General features: G+C 41.1%; 1 protein-coding gene across 1 annotated transcript in view; it reads left to right on the top strand.

Moving 5' to 3' along the window:
- The window catches only part of cdc42se1 (CDC42 small effector 1), a 46,692-nt gene extending 24,590 nt beyond the window's left edge, over nt 1-22,102 (top strand). The window contains exons 3-5 of the mRNA XM_049601674.1: nt 9,770-9,874; nt 11,478-11,549; nt 15,400-22,102. Coding sequence (XP_049457631.1) covers nt 9,770-9,874; nt 11,478-11,546 — 174 coding nt within the window. The 3' untranslated portion in view covers nt 11,547-11,549; nt 15,400-22,102. The remainder of the gene's footprint in view (nt 1-9,769; nt 9,875-11,477; nt 11,550-15,399) is intronic.
- Nucleotides 22,103-26,423: the final 4,321 nt, after the last annotated feature.

Below are 26,423 nucleotides of genomic sequence, written 5' to 3'. Positions count from 1 at the left end.
GGGTTGCAGGCCTATTTTGAATGGATCACAAGTGACTCACAAACATGTCAAGTATTTATTTTTAAGTACAGTGAATTTCCGACACTGATTTTTTAATTTGAAGTGCTGTTTCCAGCTATAAAGTGAGTGAAAAACAGACAGCTACTTGACAGAGACAGCAAACTAGCTCAACGACATGGCCAAACTCAAGTTATGATGCTGAATATATTAAACCGTGTGGACCATAAACTAATGACTAAGGAGAAATCTAGACCCCGTGGCTGGACCAGTTGGGAACCACTGATCCACATGTTCCACAGCTCAGCAGCAGCTGAGCAGCACGGCTCACATGGGCAGTGTGGCTGCTCTGATCTATTAACATAGGTTAGGCTTGTCACGATACCAGAATTTCAGTAGTCGATACAAAACCAGTGAATTTCCAGGATTCTCGATACTCATTCGATACCACGATAAAAATCAAAAAACAGAACTCTTTAACCCTAACTCTAAGGCCTCATTTACACCGCAAGTGACCCACAAGCGTTGCAGCAACACGTTTATTCACACCAAAACCAAACAGACGCATTGCGCAGCAGCTGCAGCTGTCCCGTCAAAATAAAAACCATACCCGAACCGTTGGTGGCGGTGGCAGGCATATCTCAGTGAGCTGAGATATGCCTGTGCCCTACAGAGAGTGCCCGAGCAATGCTGCGTCCAAATTCACACCTGTACCTCTCTATGGATTTTCTCCGCAACCGTGCGTTGTACCGAGAAGCCACTGATATCATGTGAAACAGCGGCACCTCCACTTGTCGGTAGTCCAATGTTTTCACAGCGAAAAAAATGATAAAATTACACTAAAATGATGTATAACAAAGCTTTCATACAGCTTTGCACAAACATTACTCTTGGATGGATTACTCACAAATGCAGGGTCGCACAGAAATGCCACACATATCACTGAATGCACAGGACCAGAGCTTTCCAGTGATACCACACACATCATTGTGCTGTCATCCCATCATGCTATAAATACAGATCATATGTCGACAAAATAAAAACCTGACAAATTTCTTTACAATCCATTATACAGATCTTGTTATCAGTCACTTCATATAGTGAGGAATAATATTATGACTATTTTTCTATTATCTTAGATGTAAATATTGCATGTTTCTTTCAGATAAAACACATTTTTGACTTGTGAATGAGTCAATAGAATTTCTTGCAATAATGAAAAAATACTGGCAATCATGTCCGCCTGGCACAAACCACATGTTTTGGACAGCTGTGAAGTGACAGAATGTCCCACCATCATGGTTCTTATGTTGCCAGATTCCAAAGAGTCTCCCCTCTTCATATATGGCAGAATATGTCATTTTCCAACTTGCTATGGTGAGATACATGTAAAAATGTAAGAATTTAGTAACACAGATTTGTTTTTTTCATTGATTAATATAAAATACAGGCACATAGAAGGACATGTGATGATGGCAAATCTGGTTAGCCCAGATTGTCCTGAAAACAACAAGATATAGCATGTGTATGTAGCCTTTATAATGACTGTGATATGAGCTTAAAAGTAAAGGCAGGAAAAATACCCCAAAAAGGCCTAGGGCCCAAAGGATACAGTGATATTAAAAGGAAGGGTTTGTTTTTTTAATCCACACTTGAATGTTGGTTATTTTCAAGAAAATATGTAGTTTTCTTAAAAATCAACTGGAAGAGTAATGTCATGTGCTTGCATAAGATTTCTGCTCAGTCATTCTAACAAAACCATAATGAGCTTGTTTTCTTCACATAGAGGATCACTATGGCCAGCAAGCAAGGGCAAGAAATATTGAGAACAATTGTTGGTTCTATGTATTTTGTATTATTTGTAATTTAATATATTTTTATATTTTAAGTTTCAATTTGCACTCCATGCCCTGAAGTTGGGAATTTTAACCTACAATATTTGTATTTGTATCAATAAAGATCAACATTTTTCCCAATTTCTTTTTCATTTTTTTTAATGAAGGGGTTCTTGTTTAATTTATATGATTTAATTAATAACAATTAAAAAATAACCCTTAGATACCAGTTTGATCATATACCACTAACTGCTTTTTTGAAAAATACACTATAATTCAATATTTAAAAGCAAAATTGACTTTAATTATAGTATCATCGGTTGACCCAAGTAGAAGACGAAGAAATGATTTTGCACTTGTCCTGTGCATTTGACCCTAACTATGTAAGAGCAGTGGTGCTATGGCAGCCCATCTGCGTCATCAGCACAAATTATGTCCCCATGTGAAAAGATCCACCATCCCCCCTGATTTTTTTTTTTTACAACTTGAGTACTGGTCAAGCAGGAGATGTCTACACACAGAGGTCACAACACACGCAGACTAGTGTTTTTTGTTGAATACCGCGACCATTTGCTCACGACTTGTGCAAAAAAATTGGCGTCTCTTCTATTTCCGAGCTTGCTCACGAAAGCAGCACGACTCGAGCAGCGCGTAGAGTGGATGCGGTGTGAATGCTCTAACCTGTTAACATGCTAACAGGCGTTCTTCTTCAGCGCTCGTCCTTGGCACTGACTGAAGCGCATATACTGCCCCCGTCAGCTCCGACAGGAATCGACACGGCCCACTGAGGGCAAAGTTGTATGCGGTACTTACAGTACTGAAAAAAAACAGGTACCGACGTATTTTTTGCGCGTTTGCATCGACTTGGTACCGAAGTATTGGTTCTCATGACAACCCTAATAGGCACTGACACATGCTGCTCATGCAGGCAGTGCAGCCCAGGCGTCATTGTACTTCAACACAGCAAACTCTTCCCAGCACTCCTCTCTCCAACTTGCATTCTCATTTTCTCTGTTGTTTTTCAACAAGTCACCTCTCGTGAGATTTCAGAACAAGATGGGGTCATAAAAACAAATGGTCCAGGGAAAGATAATGAAAAATGTTTCATTTCTCTGTAGGGATCCTTTCCATATAATGTTGTCAGACACTTAGAAAAACAAACTGAACCTCCTAGAGAAAAAAAACAAACACTTTTAGTGGACATAAATTAACAGTACATATTGCCCAGCGTGGTTACACTGCACCTTGTTTCACTGTTGCAGGCTGCAGCGCTCGCTCTAATTCTGGGCCAATTTCAAAAACTGTTGTTCCCAGTAGACACTTAAGCCCTGTTTCGTCCAAACGCTTTCGGTCTAGTACCTTTGGAACCAAAAGTAACCTTTCAGACATGGTACTAGACCCTAGGTTCATTTAGTGTTTTCTCCCAAACAGTACTCTTAAATGTGGGCAGGGTTGTTGTCACTCACTGCTCCGTCCAGCACTCAGTGAATATATCCTTATTACCAGTGGCACAGATGGAAGTGCACTGCAAAAACTCAAAATCTTACCAAGAATATTTGTCTTATTTCTAGTCAAAATGTCTGCAGTGGTGCAGTGTGTGCACCTTGTTTATCGTCCACAGAATGAGGCTGCACGCCGACATTTTCAGAACAAAATAAAACTGGCTGCAGTGAGAGTCTCTCTCCATGGGATATTTAAAAATAGCTCAGCTTCTCAGGCAAGCACAGGGGTTTAGTGCTGCCGTAGCTCACGGGATCAATGCTCTGCAATGCTTTTTTTTTCTCCAAGTGACGATTAGAATATATGCAGTTCACATAATCCCATTAAAATTAATATATAGTTTTTAACACGTGAAGATCCAGCCATTACTAAAAGTGTATGTCATATAAAAACTAAAGTAATAGTCAAAGTTGTCACAGTGAAATTTAAGGTGCGCTTCATGTTGTCAGCTCATGCACTGGGTGACATTACAAGTTAACGTTCCACCTTAAAAGTTGCTGGCAGTCAGCCCAGTGAATGAAGTTGTTTTTTCTCAGACTACAGCTGCTGCAAGAGGCAGCAAGACATCTTCAGAGCTACAACTCAGCCCTGAGCAGAGTTACCGTCCGCTATTGACCAATCAATGGACTGCAGTGTTCACAGCTCCACCTTTTAGTACCAGATCTGTGTGCTAGGTACCTCAACAGAAGGGGGACCTAAAATGGGGACAGTACAGAATGGTTCCAAAAGTAACCATCCACAACTTTTCAATGTAGAAACGGGAAAAAAAGTATACTGAACTGTATTGTACCGTACCGTACTACTTGGTGAAAACAGGCCTTTAGACACAAAAACATGGAATGTAGGATCCATGTTAAAAAAAACCCCACATATGCTTCCCTTTAAGTTTTTAATACGGAACTTTTACTCGTAGTGGAGTATTTTCACTACTTTTACAGCAGTAACGATCTGAATACTTCTTCCAACACTGCAAATAGTGAACAACCTTCATGAAGTTCTGTACTAAATAATATCACACACACACACACACACACACACACACACACACACACAGAGTTATTATTACAGCAGCACTCAGTAGACTGGGGAGAGGAAGTCTTCCTCCTCCTTCTTCTTCCTGTGTCTGTATTTATAGTTTTCTTTTTGTTCCATTGTGGTACTGCAACAATACACTGTTAATAAACACACACACACACACAGACACACACACACACACACACACACACACACACACACACACACAGGGGAAGTTAAACTGAGCTTCACAATGTAAAAACTCAGCAGACTTCAGCAACAGATGTTCATATGTATAGAAGTCATCCAGGGGTTTACTGACAAAATGAAAATAGAGACGTTTACTGTGTGAACAGGCACAGACAGAGCAGATCAGAGTTCAGGTGGCCTGAAAGCAATGTCATGAAGCAACATTGACAATCTGGCCAAGAATGAGTGGAATTGGGTGGGTTATATCCTGCAGGGCTGTTGAGGAGGAATGTAAACGGGTGAGAGTCAGGTGACCTGGACAGGTGGGGTGGTCTGAGGACACCTGGTGGACAGAGGGACACAGCGGGCTGGAGGGGACAGGGAGAAAGACTTTGTGACAACTAGTTATTCATCAAATGAAGAAAACGGAGGACAAACATCTAAAATACAACACAATGACCACATTTATAATAACAGTTACTACATATAACAGTATTTCAGATTTTATCTGGATCATATCTGATGTGTGAATTTTGGGTCTCTTGTCATGTTTCAGAGAGACTGTCCTTTAAACTTATCATTTTCAGTTTTTAGCCCAAACACGTAAAGGATCCAAAGTTTTACATTAAATTATTATTACTATTCTAAAAATTTTAAGTGGGGTTGAATGAGGTACTTATCCACATACCTTTATCTCTAGAGAGGTGCTAAGAAGTCCCTTTGCATTTTCACACATAACAGAGCCAAACGACAGCAGCATTGTTCCGCTCCAGCGTCTGATTTTGAGAGCATGCTGCCATTGCGGGATCAAAAGAGGTGTGACATCTAGCACAACAGTGTCAGCCTCTAGTGTTACATTTAACACACCCATCGTCAGCACTGTAAAAAAAAAAATAACAATGACAGTAATATGTCAATAACAATCATTGTTCACTGGCTGGTCTCGTCCTCTGCTCGGAGGGTAAGGAGGTCCTGGACCTTGGTGTTTTCACAATTTGCGGACATTTACAGCTGCTGTTCATCTTCTTTGAGTTAGCTGCTAACTGCTAGCAGCTACTTTTTGAATCTCCAGTGGTGGGTTGCACACATAACACGTTGTCAAAATTTCACACACATCCTGCTGGCTGTCTACCCTGGAAATCCAGAGTTCTCGCGAGAGCACAATTTGAATTTGCTCAGCGAGTCACTCTGACAATCAGTAATGATGTTCATTACCTATGCCCATGAAACCGAGCTGCACCAATCACATCGGTGTATCTGATATAGGCAGGCCAGAGGCGAGCTAAACAGATGACGACAGCGCTGCGACGACGATGTCCGGAATCAGTCAGTAAACATTGCAAGATGGCTACGGATGAACACCAGTTGTTTGACACAGCTTTGACTGCTACAATGAACGAGTTAGACTTGGCTTTTTCTCTAAAAGAGGAACAGAAGACAGCGCTCGAGTCTTTCCTTTGCAAGAAGGATGTTTTTGCAAGAAGGACTGTTTTGCCGACCGGATACGGCAAGAGTCTAATCTACCAGTTAGCTCCGCTGGTAGCTAAGCGTATACGTCACCCCGTGTATTGTTCTGATTGGTTGTAGTGTTATCCAGTTATCCAGAGGAGAGGAGTTGAGCTGCCATAGGAGCAGACAAAAAGAGCCTCTATGGGAGCTGGTATGTACAACAGAGAGTGAGTATGGGAAAAATGCATTTAATCACAGGGGTGGTGAGGCTGGACAATGGCGTGAATGGCCATGGGGCAACACGTCCAGGAGTGCCGGTGCATGCCTAGCCACCACCGATGTGGAGTTGTGCATTGAAAATAATAAGTGCATATTTTTGAAGTGCAGGGTTCACCACTGGTGTGTTTTGGCCTTTATACAGACATCATTTCAGCACTGATACTCCCTCCACTGCCGGCTTAAAGACAATGCTGTCCCCTTATTCTGCAATTGTACCTTTTATACAGAATGACAAGGCGGCATAACAGTGGGAAATTTCCATCTTGAAAAGGCAATGTAAGGGTGGTTTCACACCTGCCCTGTTTGGTTTGGTTCAATCGAACTCAAGTTCGTTTGCCCCCCTAAGTGCGGTTTGTTTGGGCAGGTGTGAACACAGCAGTCGCACCCAAGTGTGCACCAAAACAACTGGACTGAGATCTTCTTGAAGGGCTGGTCTTGGTCCAGTTACAAATGAACTCTGGTGCGGTTTGTTTATGGTGAGAACGTGTTCTGACCTCAATCTTAATCAACTGCAGTCACATTACGCATTGTTTGGGTTAAACACGAGCATGTTACGGTCGTGGAGGATTATTAATGTGCACCTCCTCCTGTACTGCCTTGATAATCATCAGATGCTTCAAAACATTGTTTTCTAGTTGGAGCCGCGTCTCGTTTTCAAACTGTATGGTTTGCCTAAAATGAACAATGCAAGTAATATAGTCCACGATGACCAGCACTAAAATCAACCCACATAGTCGTCCCTTCACTGTGACGTTAGAAAGTGTCGCATTTGTCTTGCAAGTGTACTTTTCTTCAACGTTTTGTTTATTTCCTTTATTTTTTCTACATGGAAATTCTGACCAATCAAGAGCAACTTTATTGTGCAAGGCATTTTATGTGGTCTGCTTGGGTTCAGCCCACTTGACATGCTGCTGTGTTGTGCTATGGCCTATTCAAGTCCTGGAATTTGTTATTGACATGACAACACCTAAACGCAACATAGGCTCCGTTCCATTGAGAGTGTGTGTACAGGGCCGTGCTGCGGGTTTGGTACGGGCTCAGTTATAATTGTCTCTGACTCAGGTCGGGTTAGGTCAGAAAAATGCTGCCCAAGCCGCACTCTAGTGTGCTCACCTGTGTGTGTGTGTGTGTGTGTGTGTGTGTGCGTGCGCATGTGTCTGTGTCTGTGTCTGTGTCCGCATCAGGGCCGAACTCTGCCGTGCGTGATACAGAGCGCAGAGTTGTAAACATGCAACCCTGTAGAACAGAAATGACATGCCGTCATGTAAATAAGATAAATAACGTAAGGCTTTTTAGTTTGTTTAATAAAAGGACAAGGTATAGACATGTTCTTTAGGAAAGGTAACCTTTAATGACTTCTGTTGTGATCTGGTTCTATATAGAAAATAAAATTAAATAAAATCAACCTGATCTTCAAGGGGGGGGGGGGGGGGCACCCCCCAAATATAATGGTAGGGGAAACACTGCAGTAGGAGTACTTTTACTGCTGCTGAAATGTGTAACTCAAAAACATGATAAATAAAAAAACTGATCACACCTGATCTGTTGTGACTGTTGACGGGTCCTGTTGTTGCCATGACAGCGGCTCACCCTGTATGTGGGAGGAGGATGAATCACATCCAGCTGGCGTGTGGTTCAGAAAATATTCACATCTGTCAAACATTACGTAACATCAACATCCACCAGGTACATTTACTCAGGTACAAATCAGAGGTACTTTACTCGAATACTCCTTCTCTATTATATTTATCTGAGAGTTTTAGTTGCTTTACTAATGAGGGGTTTTTTTAGTGTGGTTTTAGTCCTTTTACTGCAGTAAAGGATCTGAATACTTGCTGCTCAGGTCAGTTGAATCGTCTCTAAGAAGTTTATAACATTTGAGTTTTCCTGTGATCTGACAGACCATGTTACACAACAGCAGCTCTGAATAATCCAGAGGAACATAAGCCTCTTACATCAGATCCAAACACCACTGATTCTGGATCAGGTCTGGCTTCGTCACAGCGGGATTAACAGTACTCTGACAGTAGAATGGGAATGAGGTGTTCACTGTTAGTGTGCCAGGGCTACAAGTGCCACTGAATGGAGCACAGTGTCCCTGAATGCAGCTCAGAGTGTCCCTGAATGTAGTGAAGAGTGTCCCTAAACACAGCTCAGAGTGTCCCTGACTGCAGCTCAGAGTGTCCCTGAATGCAGTGCAGTGTCCCTGAATGCAATGCAGAGTGTCGCTGAATGCAACACAGTGTCCCTGAATGCAGTGCAGAGCGTCCCTGATGGCAGTGCAGAGCGTCCCTGATGGCAGTACAGAGCGTCCCTGATGGCAGTGCAGAGCATCCCTGAATGCAGTGCAAACCATCCCTGAACGCAGTGCAGTGTCCCTGAATGCAGTGCAGTGTCCCTGAATGCAATGCAGAGTGTCGCTGAATGCAACACAGTGTCGCTGAATGCAACACAGTGTCCCTGAATGCAGTGCAGAGCGTCCCTGAATGCAGTGCAGAGCGTCCCTGATGGCAGTACAGAGCGTCCCTGATGGCAGTGCAGAGCATCCCTGAATGCAGTGCAAACCATCCCTGAACGCAGTGCAGAGTGTCCCTGAACGCAGTGCAGAGTGTCCCTGAATGCAGTGCAGAGTGTTCCTGAATGCAACACAGTGTCCCTGAATGCAGTGCAGAGCGTCCCTGATGGCAGTGCAGAGCATCCCTGAATGCAGTGCAAACCATCCCTGAACACAGTGCAGAGTGTCCCTGAATACAGTGCAGAGTCCCTGAATGCAGTGCAGAGTGTCCCTGAATGCAACACAGTGTCCCTGAATGCAGTGCAGAGCGTCCCTGATGGCAGTGCAGAGCGTCCCTGAATGCAGTGCAGACCGTCCCTGAACGCAGTGCAGAGTGTCACTGAACGCAGTGCAGAGCATCCCTGAATGCAGTGCAGAGTGTCCCTGAATGCAGTGCAGAGTGTCCCTGAATGCAGTGCAGAGCGTCCCTGAATGCAGGGCAGAGTGTCACTGAATGCAGGGCAGAGTGTCACTGAACGCAGTGCAGAGTGTCCCTGAATGCAGTGCAGAGCATCCCTGATCGTAGTGCAGAGCGTCCCTGAACGCAGTGCAGAGTGTCCCTGAATGCAGTGCAGAGCGTCCCTGATCGTAGTGCAGAGCGTCCCTGAACGCAGTGCAGAGTGTCCCTGAATGCAGTGCAGAGCATCCCTGATCGTAGTGCAGAGCGTCCCTGAACGCAGTGCAGAGTGTCCCTGAATGCAGTGCAGAGCGTCCCTGAATGCAGGGCAGAGAGTCCCTTAACACAGCGCAGAGTGGCCCTGAACACAGCCCTGAATGTCCCTGAACACGTCTCAGAGCTTCCCTGAACGCAACACATATGCAAAAATTAAACAAGATGATTCATTATGAAAAATAAAACGTCATGACACTGTTGGAATGAGATGACTTTGACAATGTTAATAGCCTGTGTGTGTGTGTGTGTGTGTGTGTGTGTATGTGTGTGTATATATAGAAGAAGAAGAGGAGGAAGATTGATCGCAGTATGATCGGAGAACCAACAAACTTCATTCACCTCACACACATCGGCTCCGGAGAGATGGCAGAGGGCCTGCAGCCGGTGAGACGACACACCTGTCTGCCTGTCTGTCTGTCTGTCTGTACACCTGTCTGTACACCTGTCTGTGTGGTTATTATATTTTGAAAATTAAGCTGTAATTGCACAAGACATAGGGCGTTTCTCAATACCAAGTACACCAAGTTCGGACTTGTGCACTTGGGAGTTCAGACTTGGCAAGTTTGACTTAGGAGTCCAAACTCCCAAGGACAGCTGCCATTGCCGCTGGTCTGTGAGAAATGCTTTTTGGGTCACCTGGCTGTCAAAAGTCCACTCAAGTCACCTCCCGATGCATCCCCGATGCATCCCCGATGGAATGGGCAGAGCAAGTTCACATCTGGGCATTTGGACTGTACTTGGCTGGATGCGGACTTTGAATTGGAACAGTGCTTGGGCTGCAACTGATGACGTTTCACAAGTCTGAAAGAACACAAGTACAGGCAAGAACGCAGATTGAGAAACGCCTATAATATTAGAAATATATTTACATGTTCTTCATTTGCTTTGTCAGGAAGTGCCACGCAGCACTGTGCTCTTCCTGTTTCTATTTTAGCTCCTCTGTTGTCTGTTAAAATCTGCCTCAAGTTCAGCTGCAGGTCTGACCACAACACAATAAATAAAATACAGTATAACAAAAAAATATTAAAACAAAAAAGATAGAATAAAATAAAATAATGGCATAGTGTGTAATAAAATAAAATAAGACAAAAAAGTAAATTTAATTAAAGGTAAAATTAGATAAAATGTAAAACAATAGGCCTAAGAAATATATTTTTTTTAAAAAAACGGAAATGAAAAACAAAATAAAATGGTAAAAAATATATAAATATATGTAAAAGAACAAAATAAAGTAAAAAAAAAAAAAAGTAAGTAAAAACTAAATTAAAGGTAATGGTAAAATTAAATAAAATGAAGAAATGAAGAAAATAGAAAACAAACAAAAAATGAAGTAAATACTGTAGGCCTAAGACAGTATAAAACAACCAAACAAAAACTTAAAGAAAGTCAAAATGAAATAAAATAAAATGGTTAAAGTAAAGTAGAAAGTAATAAGAACACAAAAAAGAAAAAACAGAGCAATCATTTAATGTAATTCCATCAACAGCTGGAACAGTTTGAAATGGTCTGATGACATCATCTGTCTGACCAGTCATCACACAGATGATGTCATCAGACCATCATGGTCTGATGACATCATCTGTGTGATGACTGGTCAGAATCAGCAGGTGGTCTTCCTCTTGGATGAGTTCAGTGGTCAGATGTGTCCTTCCTCACTAAGTCACTTCCTTTGTTACGTCAGATGATAAACAGAGAATCTAAATTCACCCAAAACACAAACATACTGAGTGAATGACTAAATAATAATAGTCCATTAATCAATAGAAATGCAAACTACAGAATATACATAATATTTACACACAATTAAAAACAATTACACATAATACTGAATTAAATGAAAAAAAAATCTAAATACATGAAATATAAGTTATGTGTTCATTTACATGTAACCAATCATATTGATTATGTTCTCTGTGTGTGTGTGTGTGTGTGTGTGTGTGTGTGTGTGTGTGTGTGTGTGTGTGTGTGTGTGTATGCGTATGTACAGTCGGGGTCGGTTCAAGAACAAATGAGGTCTAAAGGCCCGAACATGAACGGCAGGAACAGCATGTTATAGCCGGTAAACACACACACACACACACACACACAGCTGCCTCTTCAACTTCACGCAGAGCTCACACACATAAACTAACACTTCAGCTCCTCTCAGAGTAAACACTTAATGATGTAAAGTACGAAATACACTACTTTCATATCAACAAACACTGTGACTTCTCATTCAGTCAGACTGACACCTCAGCTCAGCAACATGTTTGCTCAGACTCACATTTCAGCTCCTTCAAACACATTCGCTTGGACTGACACTTAATCTCCTTTAAACAAGTTCGCTCAGACTGACACTTGAGCTCCTTTCAACGTTGCAACTTCACATTTGAGCTGATGTGAACGCACATTTTCTTTTGTGAACTTTTTCAAGTTTGTCATACAAAGTTGTCATACCTTCTTTGTGTAAAATTATTCTATTTCATTGTACTTCCATCAGTGCTGCCACTTCAACTGACACCTCAACTTCACTCACAGCTCACATATAAACTGAAACGTCTTCTCTTTTTAGCACTTCAACTTTTTTCAGTGCTCCACATCCAAAGACTTCTGCCCTTTACGTCTTATCTTGATGCAGAAGGGGTCAGCCAATAGGGTTAGGCAACAAAATGATGTGGTTAAGGTTAGAAAAAGGTTGTGGTTGACATTGATTCATGTAATTAACGATTCACATGACAAAATAAGTCAACCTTAACTTTTGGTTTCACACGAGACAAGAACACTGGTCTGCTGGGTCATAGTCCTGTGCTTGTTGGACCCATCCACTTGAAGTGGACTTTGTTGCTATTTATACGATGTCTGTTGTTCTGAATGTCTAATAATGATTCACATGGGTTTACATGGGAGTTGGCTGACAGCTGGTGCTTCTCATGCAGACAGTAAAGGGTGCATTGCGCTTCGGGTGCCTTGTGCAATGGGTGCATTGGGTGCATTGAGTGCATTGTGCGTCGAGTGCATTGTGCATTGGGTGAATTGTGTTGCATTTTTAACTCTAGTCTGTTAATCAGCCCTAAACCTAAACTAGATTATAATTCATTTGAAAGCCTTGTTCTTAGTCTTTTACATCCGACCTGGAAAACATCGCAGCCACTTTTATTTGTTATAGTGTACCGTGCTCCTGGCCCGTATTCTGAATTTGTATCTGAATTCTCAGAGTTTTTATCCAGTTTAGTTCTGAAATTAGATCAAGTTATTATTGTAGGCTATTTTAACATTCATGTTGACATTGATAATGACTCCCTGGCTACTGCATTGATCTCATTATTAGACTCCATTGGCTTCAGTCAGGGTGTACATAAACCCACTCACTGTTTTAACCATACCCTCAATCTAGTTCTAACGTATGGAATCCCTCTCTATCAGACCATTATTTCATAACTTTTGATTTCTTTTTACTTGATTACACACCACTCAGCAACAGTTACTATACTAGATGTTTATCAGATAGTGCTGTCGCAAAATTTAAGGCAAAGATTCCATCAACATTGAATTTAATACCATGTCCTTCAAAGATCCTTGAGAAAGTAGTCGCAGACCAGCTGTGTGATTTTTTTACCCATGATAATAATTTATTTGAAGAATTTCAGTCAGGATTCAGAGTGTATCATAGCACTGAGACAGCACTAGTTAAAATTACAAATGACCTTCTGATTGCTTCAGACAAAGGACTCGTCTATGTACTTGTTTTATTAGATCTTAGTGTGGCGTTTGACACTATTGACCATCAAATTCTGCTACAGAGACTGGATCACTTAATTGGCCTAAAAGGTTCTGCACTAAGCTGGTTTAAATCTTATTTATCTGATCGTTTTCAGTTCGTTCATGTTCATGATGAATCATCTCTACACACTAAAGTTTGTTTTGGAGTTCCACAGGGTTCTGTGCTCAGACCAATCCTATTCACTCTATATATGCTTCCCTTAGGTAACATCATTAGAAATCACTCTGTAAATTTCCATTGTTATGCGGATGATACACAGTTGTATTTATTGATAAAGCCAAAAGAAACTGATCAGTAAACTAAACTTCAAAAATGCCTTAAAGACATAAAAACCTGGATGAGCGCCAATTTCCTGATGTTAAATTCAGACAAAACTGAAGTTATTGTTCTTGGCCCCAAACAACCCAGAGACTCTTTATCTGATGATATAGTTTCTCTAGATGGCATTGCTCTGGCCTCTAGCGCTACCGTAAGAAACCTCGGAGTAATATTTGACCAAGATTTGTCTTTTAATTCCCATTTAAAACGAACCTCCAGGACTACATATTTTCATCTGCGTAATATTGCAAAAATTAGGTCTATCCTGACCCGAAAAGATGCAGAAAAATTGGTCCATGCTTTTGTTACCTCTAGGCTGGATTACTGTAACTCTCTATTATCAGGTAGCTCTAATAAGTCTCTAAAAACTCTCCAGCTAATTCAGAACGCAGCGGCACGTGTACTAACAGGAACTAAGAAACGTGATCGTATTTCTCCTGTTTTAGCTTCTCTGCACTGGCTCCCTGTAAAATCCAGAATTGAATTTAAAATCCTACTGTTAACTTATAAAGCTCTACATGGTCAAGCTCCGTCATATCTTAGAAAGCTCATAGTGCCCTATTATCCCTCCAGAACACTCCGCTCTGAGAACTCAGGGTTACTCGTGGTCCCTAAAGTCTCCAAAAGTAGATCAGGAGCCAGAGCCTTCAGCTATCAGGCTCCTCTCCTGTGGAATCATCTTCCTGTTACGGTCCGGGAGGCAGACACCGTCTCCACATTTAAGACTAGACTTAAGACTTTCCTCTTTGATAAAGCTTATAGTTAGGGTTGGCTCAGGCTTGCCCTGTACCAGCCCCTACTTAGGCTGACTTAGGCCTAGTCTGCCGGGGGACCTCCTATAATACATCGAGCACCTTGCCTCCTCTCTCTCTCTCTCTCTCTGTCTTCGCTAACACTCATGTCCTGTTACTACATTTTGCTAACTCGGCTGTACTGCATGTCACTAACTTGGCCTCTGCTCCCGAGCCTTTGTGCTCCATTGTCTCGCAGGTTAACTCATATCGCAGCGGTGCCTGGATAGTGTGATGTGTATGGTTGTGCCTCCTGCTGCTGTTATCATTAGTCATACTTCTACTGTTATTATACACATGATTATTGGCACATATGTATACTATCATATATTAATATATACTTTCAGCATATTGTACCACGATATCCGTAATTATTATTATAATATTATTACTTTAATTAATGTTGTTGTAAGTTACTGTGATTACCGTCTGTCCTGCATCTCTCTCTGTCTCTGTCTCTCTCTCTCTGTCACATTGTGTCATACAGATTACTGTTAATGTATGATGCTGATCTGTTCTGTGCGACATCTATTGCATGTCTGTCCGTCCTGGAAGAGGGATCCCTCCTCACTTGCTCTTCCTGAGGTTTCTACCATTTTTTTCCCCGTTAAAGGGTTTTTTGGGGAGTTTTTCCTTATCCGCTGTGAGGATCCAAAGGACAGAGGGATGTCGTATGCTGTAAAGCCCTGTGAGGCAAATTGTGATTTGTGATATTGGGCTTTATAAATAAAATTGATTGATTGATTGATTGATTGATTGATTGTGTGTCAGGTGCATCATGCTTTGGGTGCATTGTGCGTCGAGTACATTGTACGTCGGGTGCACTGTATATCAGGTGCAGTGTGCATCCAGTGCATTGTGCGTCTGGTGCATTGTACGTTGGGTGCATTGTGTATCGTGTGCATTGTGCGTCAGGTGCATTGTACATCGGGTGCATTGTATGTCGGGTGCATGGCGCATCAAGACCAGGCTGAAGTGTATTGACTTTTTACACAGTACAATATCTGACTCCATCTTGTGTGTTTATTATTTTTCAGGAGTGTATTAAACTGACATAGACCAGCTGACGGACCTTCTCTTTCCTCTGAATGAGCCTCTCCCACATCTGACCACCGACCATGGGCTGCGACCCCCCTTCTACCTGGCTCAGGCATTCAAAGCACTGTGCTGTCAGCCACCCTGCATGGGGCGCCATCGCGATCCTGACCAGCCAAATCTCTCCTTTGAGGATTATAACTTTATTTAAAAAATGTGTATTATTGCAGCAAAGTATTTTCTACAAGCCAAAACTGAGAATCAGTAGCCACTTTTAAAAAAACATCCAGTCCAGACGGAGAATCTTGCTGAGCTTTTCCACGTCTCAGATCCAATAAAGCGGCAGCTATAGGATTTGGACTACATCTCCCAGCATGCCTTAAAACTCCCTTTACGTACACATCATGCTTAACTCTGACAATAAGGAGATATTTTTATTATTGGATTTAAATATAAACAATTTGGATCGGAGTTTAAGAACTAATGTCCACGTGTTGTACTTGTTTTCACCACTAGAGGGCTGACATGAAGATGTTTCCCCTGTCAATATTAAATAAAACCAACCAATGACATCACTGGACTCCATTTCCCAGAATCCCCTTGACAGAATGTCTGTATTTAAGGACGAAAAACTGGTTTCAAAGTGCTTTAAACAAAATGTCACAAACAGACTACGTTTCCAAGCATTCATAGGGAAGTTTTCTCTAAACTTTCCCATCCAGGAGGTTCCTTTATTCAAACCGTCATGCTGGTGGTAGTCCTAGGATTCCCAGGATGCTTTACTCTGCTCAGTTGTGCTCTGTAACAGGAGTATTAAACATTTTGTTTGTTTGTTTCCAAAGCCCTGCCTCTGTTCATTGGTCACATGGCCTCAGTGATGACATCATTGGACTTCAATTCCCAGGATGCTTCACTCCACACAGCCTCACTGCTGGTGCTGAATGATTTAAGACTCTTATTCTCAGAGATGGGAAAGTCCCCCTTGTGTGTGTGTGTGTGTGTGTGTGTGTGATGTCATATGGTCTTTATACCCCACCAGTTTAAATATAATTGTTGCTTCCCTCTCACAGGGGACAGGAAACACAATTCAAAACTTCCATCAGAAAATGATATGTTTTTGTCAAAGTTTCCACTTATACAAAGATGTTATTTGTCTTTCTTTTCAGTTGACTACTTAAACTGCGGATGAGGCCCTAAACGGGTCTTACGCCAACAAGACAAGTTAATAGACAAACTTTTAACTTCACGTGGCACGCTTAGACCTTTTTCAGGACTTCTGTTTAAAAACATTTCATGCTGCATCTGGTGGGATTATGAGTGTTTAACTGCTTCATATATTTTGACAATTTGAACATTTTTAAGCAGACATTATTTTGAATTTTCTGCTGTTTTTTTTTTTTTTTTTTTTTTTAATGTGATTTTCTGTTTGATTTCTCATATGTCACCTTTTTTTTAAATTTTGTCTTCCTTCTGAGTTTTTCCACCTCTGTTTCAGGGATTCAGTTTGGGTCTCTTGATGTGTGGACTGAGCTGAAGATGTCAAATATTAGAGAGGTCATGGGAAAGCTTAAATATCCTTTGCTAAGTAAAGAATTTCTTTGAAGCTGCCACCCTGAAATTAATTATTGTAGAATTTAAACTGTCATGCATTAAATGCATGGCAGTTGAAATTCCCCAAAACGTTTAATCCCAGTTGTAAGATGGGGTGAAGCAGAGGCCACCAACCAAAAGTGTATTTAAACAAACATAAAACTGCACATTTTACTTACAGATTAAACTCCTATAGACCCTTTTAGGGCTGATGTCACAATGTCATTTTATTAGCTAAAGGCTAAACCTGCCTCTTCACCACAGGGCTGTAGGCTACATAGGAGTCTTAAAATGTGGTCTTGTTGCATTATTGAGAGCCAGAATAGAAGGAGTCATGGCTCAAAACCAGCCGCCACTGCATTTACTCCGTCAACAAAAACAAAGACAACTAAAGTTAAATGTGATAAGACAAAAGGACTGGATGGAGGCCATCATCACTTCAGGTTAGGGAAAAAGTTGTTGAAGGGATGAATAACCTTATGAGTATTAAGGGTTATCATGTCCACCTCATCAGAAGTTGGGGAAGTATTAAGAGGAATATTGGATTACTCACATTACTTACTAACGCTAACTTTTTAGCCACTAAAATTTAGCACATAAACTAACGTTAGCACTCTGCTACTCCCAGAGTGCAGTGCTCTGGATAACTGAACGGTATATTCAGACAGTGCTCCAAATTTATGGTCTAGTTTGTGCCAGAGTACACTCCAACACTCACAATACACAGAATGAGTATTTCAGGATGCAACACACGCATCATCGTCCTCCATTGTCTAAAACAAGTCAACAGAACTTGCTAGCTAGAGCTAGCTAATGTCTGTGGAGACTTCTTTTGCCTCTAGGTGACACGCCCACCAAAAAACATCATTCTGTATACTAAAAGGGTCTTTTACATTTTCTGTAAGATTTATATTACTAACTTTTACTACTTTATCTGTTTCAGTCTAAAAATATCTCAAAATGAACCTTAATACAATCAAAAATATTCAGTTGTATAATGAAAACTTTATATATGTCATTTAACCCTAAACTTACCAGAAAAATTAGTGTGAACATGACCTCAGTATTCTCAGTGATTTTCAGGGCTGCGCACCAGACTGGACTCTTAAGCACAGTTTGATTCGACTGGACAAAACATATATCTCAACAATTCCAAGGAAGCGTTAACTGATTGATTCATTCATTCATTACAATAACTGTATATGTCCCAGAAATTATAAAACAGGCAGAAATGAAAAATCAAAGAGGTCAAACTCAGAAGTCAGGCCAAAAAAAGATGATGACGACATTTGCGAACACTCACGAACTGTAACTCAACCCTCAGCTGTTGTCTACACTATCCCGGGAGTGGGTGCCATGGAAACCGCTGACTCACGGTGTTCCTCCTCGCCGTGGCAACCAGCCACTTCCTCCCCGAGGAAGCCAAAACCTCTATTTAAGGAAAATGTGAGCTGCTGCTGCTTGTCTCAGTTTCCTCAGGACAGCGTGGTGTGTTTATGGGACTCTCTCTGTTAAACTCCACCATGGTAACAGATGTGTCAACCACAACAACCAATTATCATACTGGTTTTACATCATGTGACTCTCAGTCATTTTTGATCAGCTGATACCATTTAAGTGAACAACAGATACAAACAAGGAGCCAGAAATAAAAATCACATGAGACTGCTACAAACAGAGCTACCAGCTTCTTCTGCTGTATTTAAAACACAGCTCCAGTGAAATCTGACAGTGTGAACAAGAAGCAAACTTTTGACACGCCATGATTGGATGTGAAGGACATTTTTAGCCCAGTTGCCAAAAAAAAAAAAAAAGTTGGCATTGTACTTTTCTGCAAAACCACAAATACGTTACATTTGCACATTTCATGTGTATCATACCAATGTTTCTAAAGTGACACAGTGCATGAGCTGACTTCCGAGGTGGTGGGTGGCAAAACGTCTGCCAAGCTGCAGACTACTGTTCAAGACCAACAAACAGCAAAATCCGTTGTGATTTAGCGAGTCATCACTTTGTTTCCCAGCAGCTTTTTAACCACCAAACCAGCAGGGATAGTGCTACGAAATTGGTTGAATTTTACTGAAAGATCGCTGCGTTTCCTGCAGGGATTATGCCCCCAAAATAGATGTTTCAAGTCAAATCATGATCTTCTCCTAACCATAACCAAGTGGTTTTTGTGCCTATACCTAACTACACATTAACCACAGAGTTGTTGAAATGTAAAGGGACAAAATGTTTCAATCTTTCTGCTACATAATAATGAACAAATGCAATGTATCCTTGGTTTGTAGAAACATACAAAGCCAACACTGACATGGAAAGACACATGGAAGTACTTCAAGTGTGTGTACAGGCACATCGGCATTTCTGATCATCTGCAGGTGTGTCCTGATCCCTCAGCATGTCAGACACTGAGTTGATCCGAAACCTGTATCAGGTGTTTACTTCCGTTTCATGAGTGTCAGAGAGGCAGGAAAGACAAGAGTTTACTCAGGTCGAAACCAAGTTGATCAGGAAGACAAGAGAGAACCATATAACCGGATGGAGATGGACCCGTATCTAAACTGCTGGACTAATCAGTGAAATGCAGAGCAAGTGAGCAGGTGGTCGGGGATAGTATATGACAGGTCAACATAAAACAGGTAAAAAATGAATAATTAATACCTATCTGAAGTTGTGATTTTAGAATCTCTAACTTTCTGAAACCTGGATCTGATGGTTACATGGAAAACACATAACATGGATACCCGTAGTGTTCGTGGTAACACCCTCACTGTAAAACCTTCAGCTTCAATATGGTTCAAATCTAAACAATAGACCCTTTTAGGGCTGACGTCACAATGTCATTTGATTAGCTGGAGGCAAAACCTGCCTCTCCACCACAGGGCTGTAGGCTGCGTAGGAGTCTTAAAATGTGGTCTTGTGTTATTGGGAGCCAGAATAGAAGGAGTCATGGCTCAAAACCAGCCGCCACTGTCCATCAGCAAAAACAAAGTAAAAATTTGGTTAAATGTGATAAGATGAAAGGACTGGACGGAGGCGATCATCAAAAAAAGCTTGCATGTCCAGCGCAGACTTCATATCAGGTCAGGGAGAAAGTATTTCCTGTTGTAGGGATGAATAACGTTATGTATATTAAGGGTTATCATGTCCACCTCATCAGAAATTGGGGATATATAAAGAGGAATATTGGGTTTCTCTGTAACGCTAAGTTTTTAGCACATTAGATAACATGAGCATCAATAGCAAAACAAACTGGAGGAAACCGTTTAAGTGTCGTCCTCCTTTGTAAGATTGGCATAGTAATCACCCACAAGCTTCCTGTGACATCATCCATCCACTGAGTGAGAGCATACGAGTCGGCCAGTCTGGTCCCGTTGGTCAGTGTTTACTTATTCAAGTAACACTTGCGGCCCTGGAGAGTGAGTGACCTGACATGGTGCGTTGGTAAATTCAGTCTCTACACTAGTTGGCCCTGTTGGTCGAAAAAAATGGAGCATTTTATTTCTATATGAATTAACAACAGTTAAGTTAATCACACATTCACTCTGCTCGGCGCTCTGCTGCTCTGGCTTGCCAGAGTGCTGAGAAAGCACTCTGGCACTCGGAGAGTGCAGTGCTCTGAAAAAGCAAATGGTACATTCAGACCGTACTCTGAATTTATGAACAGTCCAGTTTGTGCCAGAGTGCGCTCCGACACATCATCTTCCTCTATTGTCTAAAACGGGTCCATGTCATTGGTTCGACAGCCCATTGGTTCGACATCCCATTAGTCCGACTGTCCGCAGTGCTGAACGGCTCGCGGCGGGCATATGGTGCGCCGCAACCGGCTTGAGGCAGAGCAGGCTCACGGCTTATGTGTTTGTCACTTTCTTTTTCATTAACCTACACCATGATCTTTTCCTGACCCTAACCAAGTGGTTTTTGTGCCTAAACCTAACCAGACCTTAACCACAGGGCATCATGATGATTTCGGAACGGACTTCGGAACAATGAGTTTAATATGGTCGGAACAATGGGATGTCGGACCAATGGGCAGTTCCCGTCTAAAACAAGCCAACAGAACTTGCTAGCTAGCACTAGCTAATGTCTGTGGAGAATTGTTTTGCCTCCAGCTAAGCCCCGCCCACTAAACAACATCATACTGTTTACTAACAGTAAAAGTGTCCATACAGCAGAACAATACAACTGCAACACTCTAACGCAGGTCATGTTCCCGTTACAAGTGAATCTTAAGCCCAGGAGGTGAACTGGCACCTCTCCAGCTACCAGTCCATGCTCCATATTTGATGCGGACAGGCGACCCTCCGGTTCCCAACCCAAGTCCCCAAGTTCCTATGGACTGAGCTACTGCCCCCCATGACATGGTCATGTTTCATGCTGCCTGAAAACAAAGACAAAATTCTGTTGTTATGGAAATATGTGGGGAGAACTTAAAGTTAAATGTTCTCTTATTCAGCAAAGGCTCTTTCTGACCCATATGGCATCAACTTTTTTTCGACAAATGCAAAAACCACCTCAAGCTTGCATGAAAACTTTGGAAGTTTTATCCAATCTCACCATTTCCATTCATCTTTTCTATGCGATATTTTAAAACTACGTTTATGGAAACACAGTTGTTGTCAACTTAAGTTAAGTTTGAGTCTTCAGGTTGAAGTCGGCCGTGTTGTTGTTGACCTCTTGACTCAGTCTGCCTCGTTTCACTTCTGATTCTTGGAAACTCAGAGCAGCTCTCAGGAAAACAAAGTCTGGCTCCTTTTGTTGATCACAACCATGGTTCCTGTCATCCTCCGCGCACACACACATGGGATTTCCCTCACAGTTTACAGTCCACCAACACTGGAGCACACTTTCCCTGAAATCCCCAACAGAAATAAGATTTAGAGACGATGAGGTGACAAAGATCTGAATATGAATCGTGTTGATAAAGTCGAACTTTCTTATTACCAAATTATTTCTATGCTTTTTGTTGTTCATCAAAGATGTTGATTTATTGAGCTGTGTTTGTATCTCTTTTTTTTTTTCGAATATATGTTGCGTAGTTAGTGTTGTATGAATGATCATGAGCCTCTGTCAAAACCTGCAGGAGTTAAGGAATAAAAAGTCAAACAAGAATTATTTTATTTTCAGCTAACATTCATTTCACAGAGACACTTATATCCAGATGAGCTTCAATTAAACTTTACTGTGATATCAACCAACCAGCAGCCTCCACAGCTGAGCACAACTTTTCACTATAAATACAAAGTCAGTGATATTTTTACACAACAGGTTTAGCTTTCTGGAGATCATTACACTTATTTTAATGTAAATTAGTGTTTCATTTAGAAGAAATTAAATGTATTTTTGGGTGATTGACAGATGTCTTTCACGTTCAGCTGTGGTTGTGGTCCTGGTATGTGGTCTAGAAATCTGTGAGCATGAAAACACGTGGAGAAAAAAAATCAGAAAATAAGAAACTTCCTGCTGTTTCAATGACAATCTGCTAACAGGCGAGATATGAGAAACATGAACCCGTATCCAGCTTTAGGTGGCTAATGCTAATGCTAATGCTACAGAGGGCAATGTGACAAAAAATAAAAATCGTAGTAAAAGTCATGGTTTAGTGAATGAAGTCCAGAAGGGTTTTTTTAACCTCTGTCCACAAGATCCTGTTTACATGTTGTGTTGCCAAAATGATAACTTACACAATATATTATATCTCATAAATATATAACATAAAGACACCACACTTTTCTAAACCTAACCTGCATAACTTAATGCTAAGTAACATTATGACTTTTCATTGGCTTAACCTATGTAACTTTATGTGACATACATAACGTGATCACACCCATGTTTCCTTTTCATTAGCCTACGTAACTATACTAAACCCAAACTACGTAACTTTAAGTACATATTTTTAAAGTAAGTAACGTGACGTAACCAACCATGTTTCTTTTCCTGAACTCAACCTGCGCAGTAGTAGTAAGCCTTAGCTACTTAACTTAAATTTAAGAATGTATCTTTACAGTAAGTACGTAACGTGATGATGTCCAACTTTTTCTAAACCTAACCTACGTAACTTTACTAAACCTAACCAGCATAACTTAAATTTAAGTACGTAACTTTACAGTAAGTACGTAATTTTTCCTAAATTTACTTTACGTTAAGTACATGAAGACACCCAACCATAATCCTTTTCCTACACCTAACCTATGTAACTTTAATTTAAGTACGTAACTTAACAGTAGATATGTAACGTGATGACCCCCACCTTTTCCTAAACCTAACCTATGTAGCTTTACATTAAGTGAGTAATGTGACGATACCCAACCATGTTTCTTCTCCTCAACCTAACCTACTTAAATTTACTAAACCCAACCTACGTAACTTTGATTTAAGTACGTAACACAACAGTAAGTACATGACGTGACAATGCCCAACTTTTCCTAAACTTACTTTAAGTATGTACTGTAACTTTACATGAAGTAAGTAACATGACGAAGCCCAACCAATGCCTTTCCTTAACCTAACCTAACCTAACCAGTAGGGGTGCTTATTCGAGGACCGCTAATGTGTAACACATATGAATCAGGGAAGCATTTGATAATAACTTTTACAAACAGCTGTAGAGATCAAATGTGTACCAGATGTGGAAAGAACTTAAAAGCATTTGTGAATATGTTGTGGATCTGGTGCAACAATGATTTGTGCACACAAGATAAAAAAATATAATCTTCCAGGACTTCAGCTATAAAAAGTCACAAAACGATTCACTTACTGATTTTATTATAGAGCATTCCAACTATTTTAAAACTAAAGCGTAAACAGAAGGATTTAGAGACGTTTTAAGAGTGTCATAAGAACATCAGGGAGTTTCTGTAAACTAAATTAATCTCAGACGAAATCTTTTTCACGATCTTAAAAACACCAGCGGTCTTTACTGGACATCTTCAGTGATATTTTGTGTCTAATGTGTGACTGATGATTACATTTAGTAATTTCTGGTTTTTGTCTTGTGTTTGGTTTTGTTATATAACCTCCTCCTCTGCAGAGAAACAGAAATACAGATAGACTTTATTCCTCGTTATGTAACGTGTTTCTCATGACGGCTGAATAAATCTGCTGCTTCATCTGTTGTGTGAGTTGATGAATAATTTATTTTAAAGTGGCTCAATGTGTTAAACATTTTGTTGGTGTGTTGATTTCCAGTGAGACACTGGAATCATTTTTATTTAAAAAAAAAAAAAACAGATTATTTTATTTATCAATATGTGACATTATAGTCTAGTTTTACTTAAAGAAGCTCAAATCTTAACAAGAGACTTATGAAAATAAAACATGAATGAAAAGGGTGTGGAAGAAAACACAACATACGTAAATATGCTGTTTAATGTAAGTGAGTCTCCTAATCACTCCAAACATCACCATTTATTCATTTAGTCTGTGTCTACTTTTATCCATAAAACAACTGTTACATCTCAGAGGAAACACTTTTTGTGATGTTTGGACTACATCCCAGTGAAGTCAGCATGTCTGTATCTACATGTATGTTCATATTTTCAGACTGACTGTTTCCCCTCCTTCACTTGAACATCATGTTTTATGACAAGCAGCTGTGCAGAGACCACAGACCTGTAATAATGCTGTGTGTGTATGTGTGTGTGTGTGTGTGTGTGTGTGTGTGTGTGTGTGTGTGTGAGAGAGAGAGAGAGAGAGAGAGAGAGAGAGAGAGAGAGAGAGAGAGAGAGAGAAAATAAACAGAAGTCGTAGAGTAAATGAGTTTCTGACTGAACTGGGACAGTTGGTTTCCTCACATGCTAACACCACAGCCAATGTGCTAACCTGGTGACTAAATGGTAACTTACTTGTTTCATCATAAACCAGTTGAGTCATGAAAGAACATGGGGAACACTGGGTCTGTGTTTAACAAATAGACATACTCTTTGTGAGATATGAATGATATTGATATTGAATGAATTGATATTTATCTCATGTCTGTGTATTCAGTACAGAGCTAGGGTCACCTCATAGTTAGCTTAGCTTAGCATGCAGACTGGAAGTGAGGGTAACAGCTAGCATGACTGTCCAGCTCTCCAATACAATTCTCTAGGGATGATATTTTCTACACTCTTGAAGAGTAGTGTCCAGCACCCGACCTCCCGTTTTCCAGGTGGTTAAAGATGTGGCATGTGTATGGCCCCAGATTTCTAGGGCAGTTATTCCACAGGCTAGTTAACATGTCAGGCAGGATATCCAAAGTGTGGGATAATTTTGAGAAGGTGAAGGATGAACCCAAGGTGATATGTAAACTCATCTTCATTGGTCGACTACAAACATGACGTATCATCTATTACAGGTCCATGTCACTGGTTCGACAGCCCATTGGTTCGACATCCCATTAGTCCGACTGTCCGCTGGCTTGAGGCAGAGCAGGCTCACGGCTTATGTGTTTGCCACTTTCTTTTTCATTTTAACCCACACCATGATCTTTTCCTGACCCCTAACCAAGTGGTTTTTGTGCCTAAATCTAACCAGACCTTAACCACAGGGCATCTTGATGATTTCGGAACGGACTTCGGAACAATGAGTTTAATATGGTCGGAACAATGGGATGTCGAACCAATGAGCTGTCGTACCAATGGGCAGTTCCCATCTATTACATGGAAGTAGCTACATGCCCATTAGCCACTTAGCTCAATCATTACTGCTTTGCCGACAGTGTCATTAACAGGCGGCTCGCTCAGTGTGTGACGTGCACTTGTAGATAAAATATAGGCTCATGAAGGTGTCAACGTCATTTTTCAATTGTTCTCCATGAGCATACAGCTGCCTAGGGAAAAAGCACCACACACAGCATCTTTTTTTCAGAGCACTCTGCCTTTTCTGTGCGGCCACTCTGAGCACATAAAGTTAAAAATCTCTGAACTTTTCAGAAAGATGTCAGTGCCGCTTCTTTAGCAGGGCTACTGTTTACTGTCACAACAAAGGCAGAAAAGCTCTCTTTGTTTGGGAGCAGATAGGCCAGCAGATGCTGGATGTTGTTGGTGAGTGTTATCATGTCAGCTTTGTAAGCTTGAAGTTAACTGTGTCAGCCCTCTATTAATGTAGCATCACGTCAGCTACCTGGCTTATGATAGTGTCAAGATATTGTTGTCATAGAAACAAAACCCACACACAGCACATCATCAAAAAAAGCACACAATTGAAGCTAGGGTAGCAGTGGGGGAACATACTACATGTCAGGTGTCTGCTCCCCTGCAGATCTGATGGATGGAGCACTTTGGGGTCAGCGTGGAAGTCGTGCAATGCTGCAGTTGCCATGAAAGGGAGGACGTCGACACAGTCCTGTAAGATTCTAAAGCCAAACCCTGTTCTTTTTTCCTGAACCCATCACTTGCATTTGTTGTTGAAGAAAGAAAACGTCAATTTGTGGTGTTGTACTGACGTAGTG

This window comes from Epinephelus fuscoguttatus, linkage group LG17 (genome assembly GCF_011397635.1).
Source record: "Epinephelus fuscoguttatus linkage group LG17, E.fuscoguttatus.final_Chr_v1".
Taxonomy (NCBI): domain Eukaryota; kingdom Metazoa; phylum Chordata; class Actinopteri; order Perciformes; family Serranidae; genus Epinephelus; species Epinephelus fuscoguttatus.
This window is presented reverse-complemented; position numbering and strand designations above follow the sequence as displayed.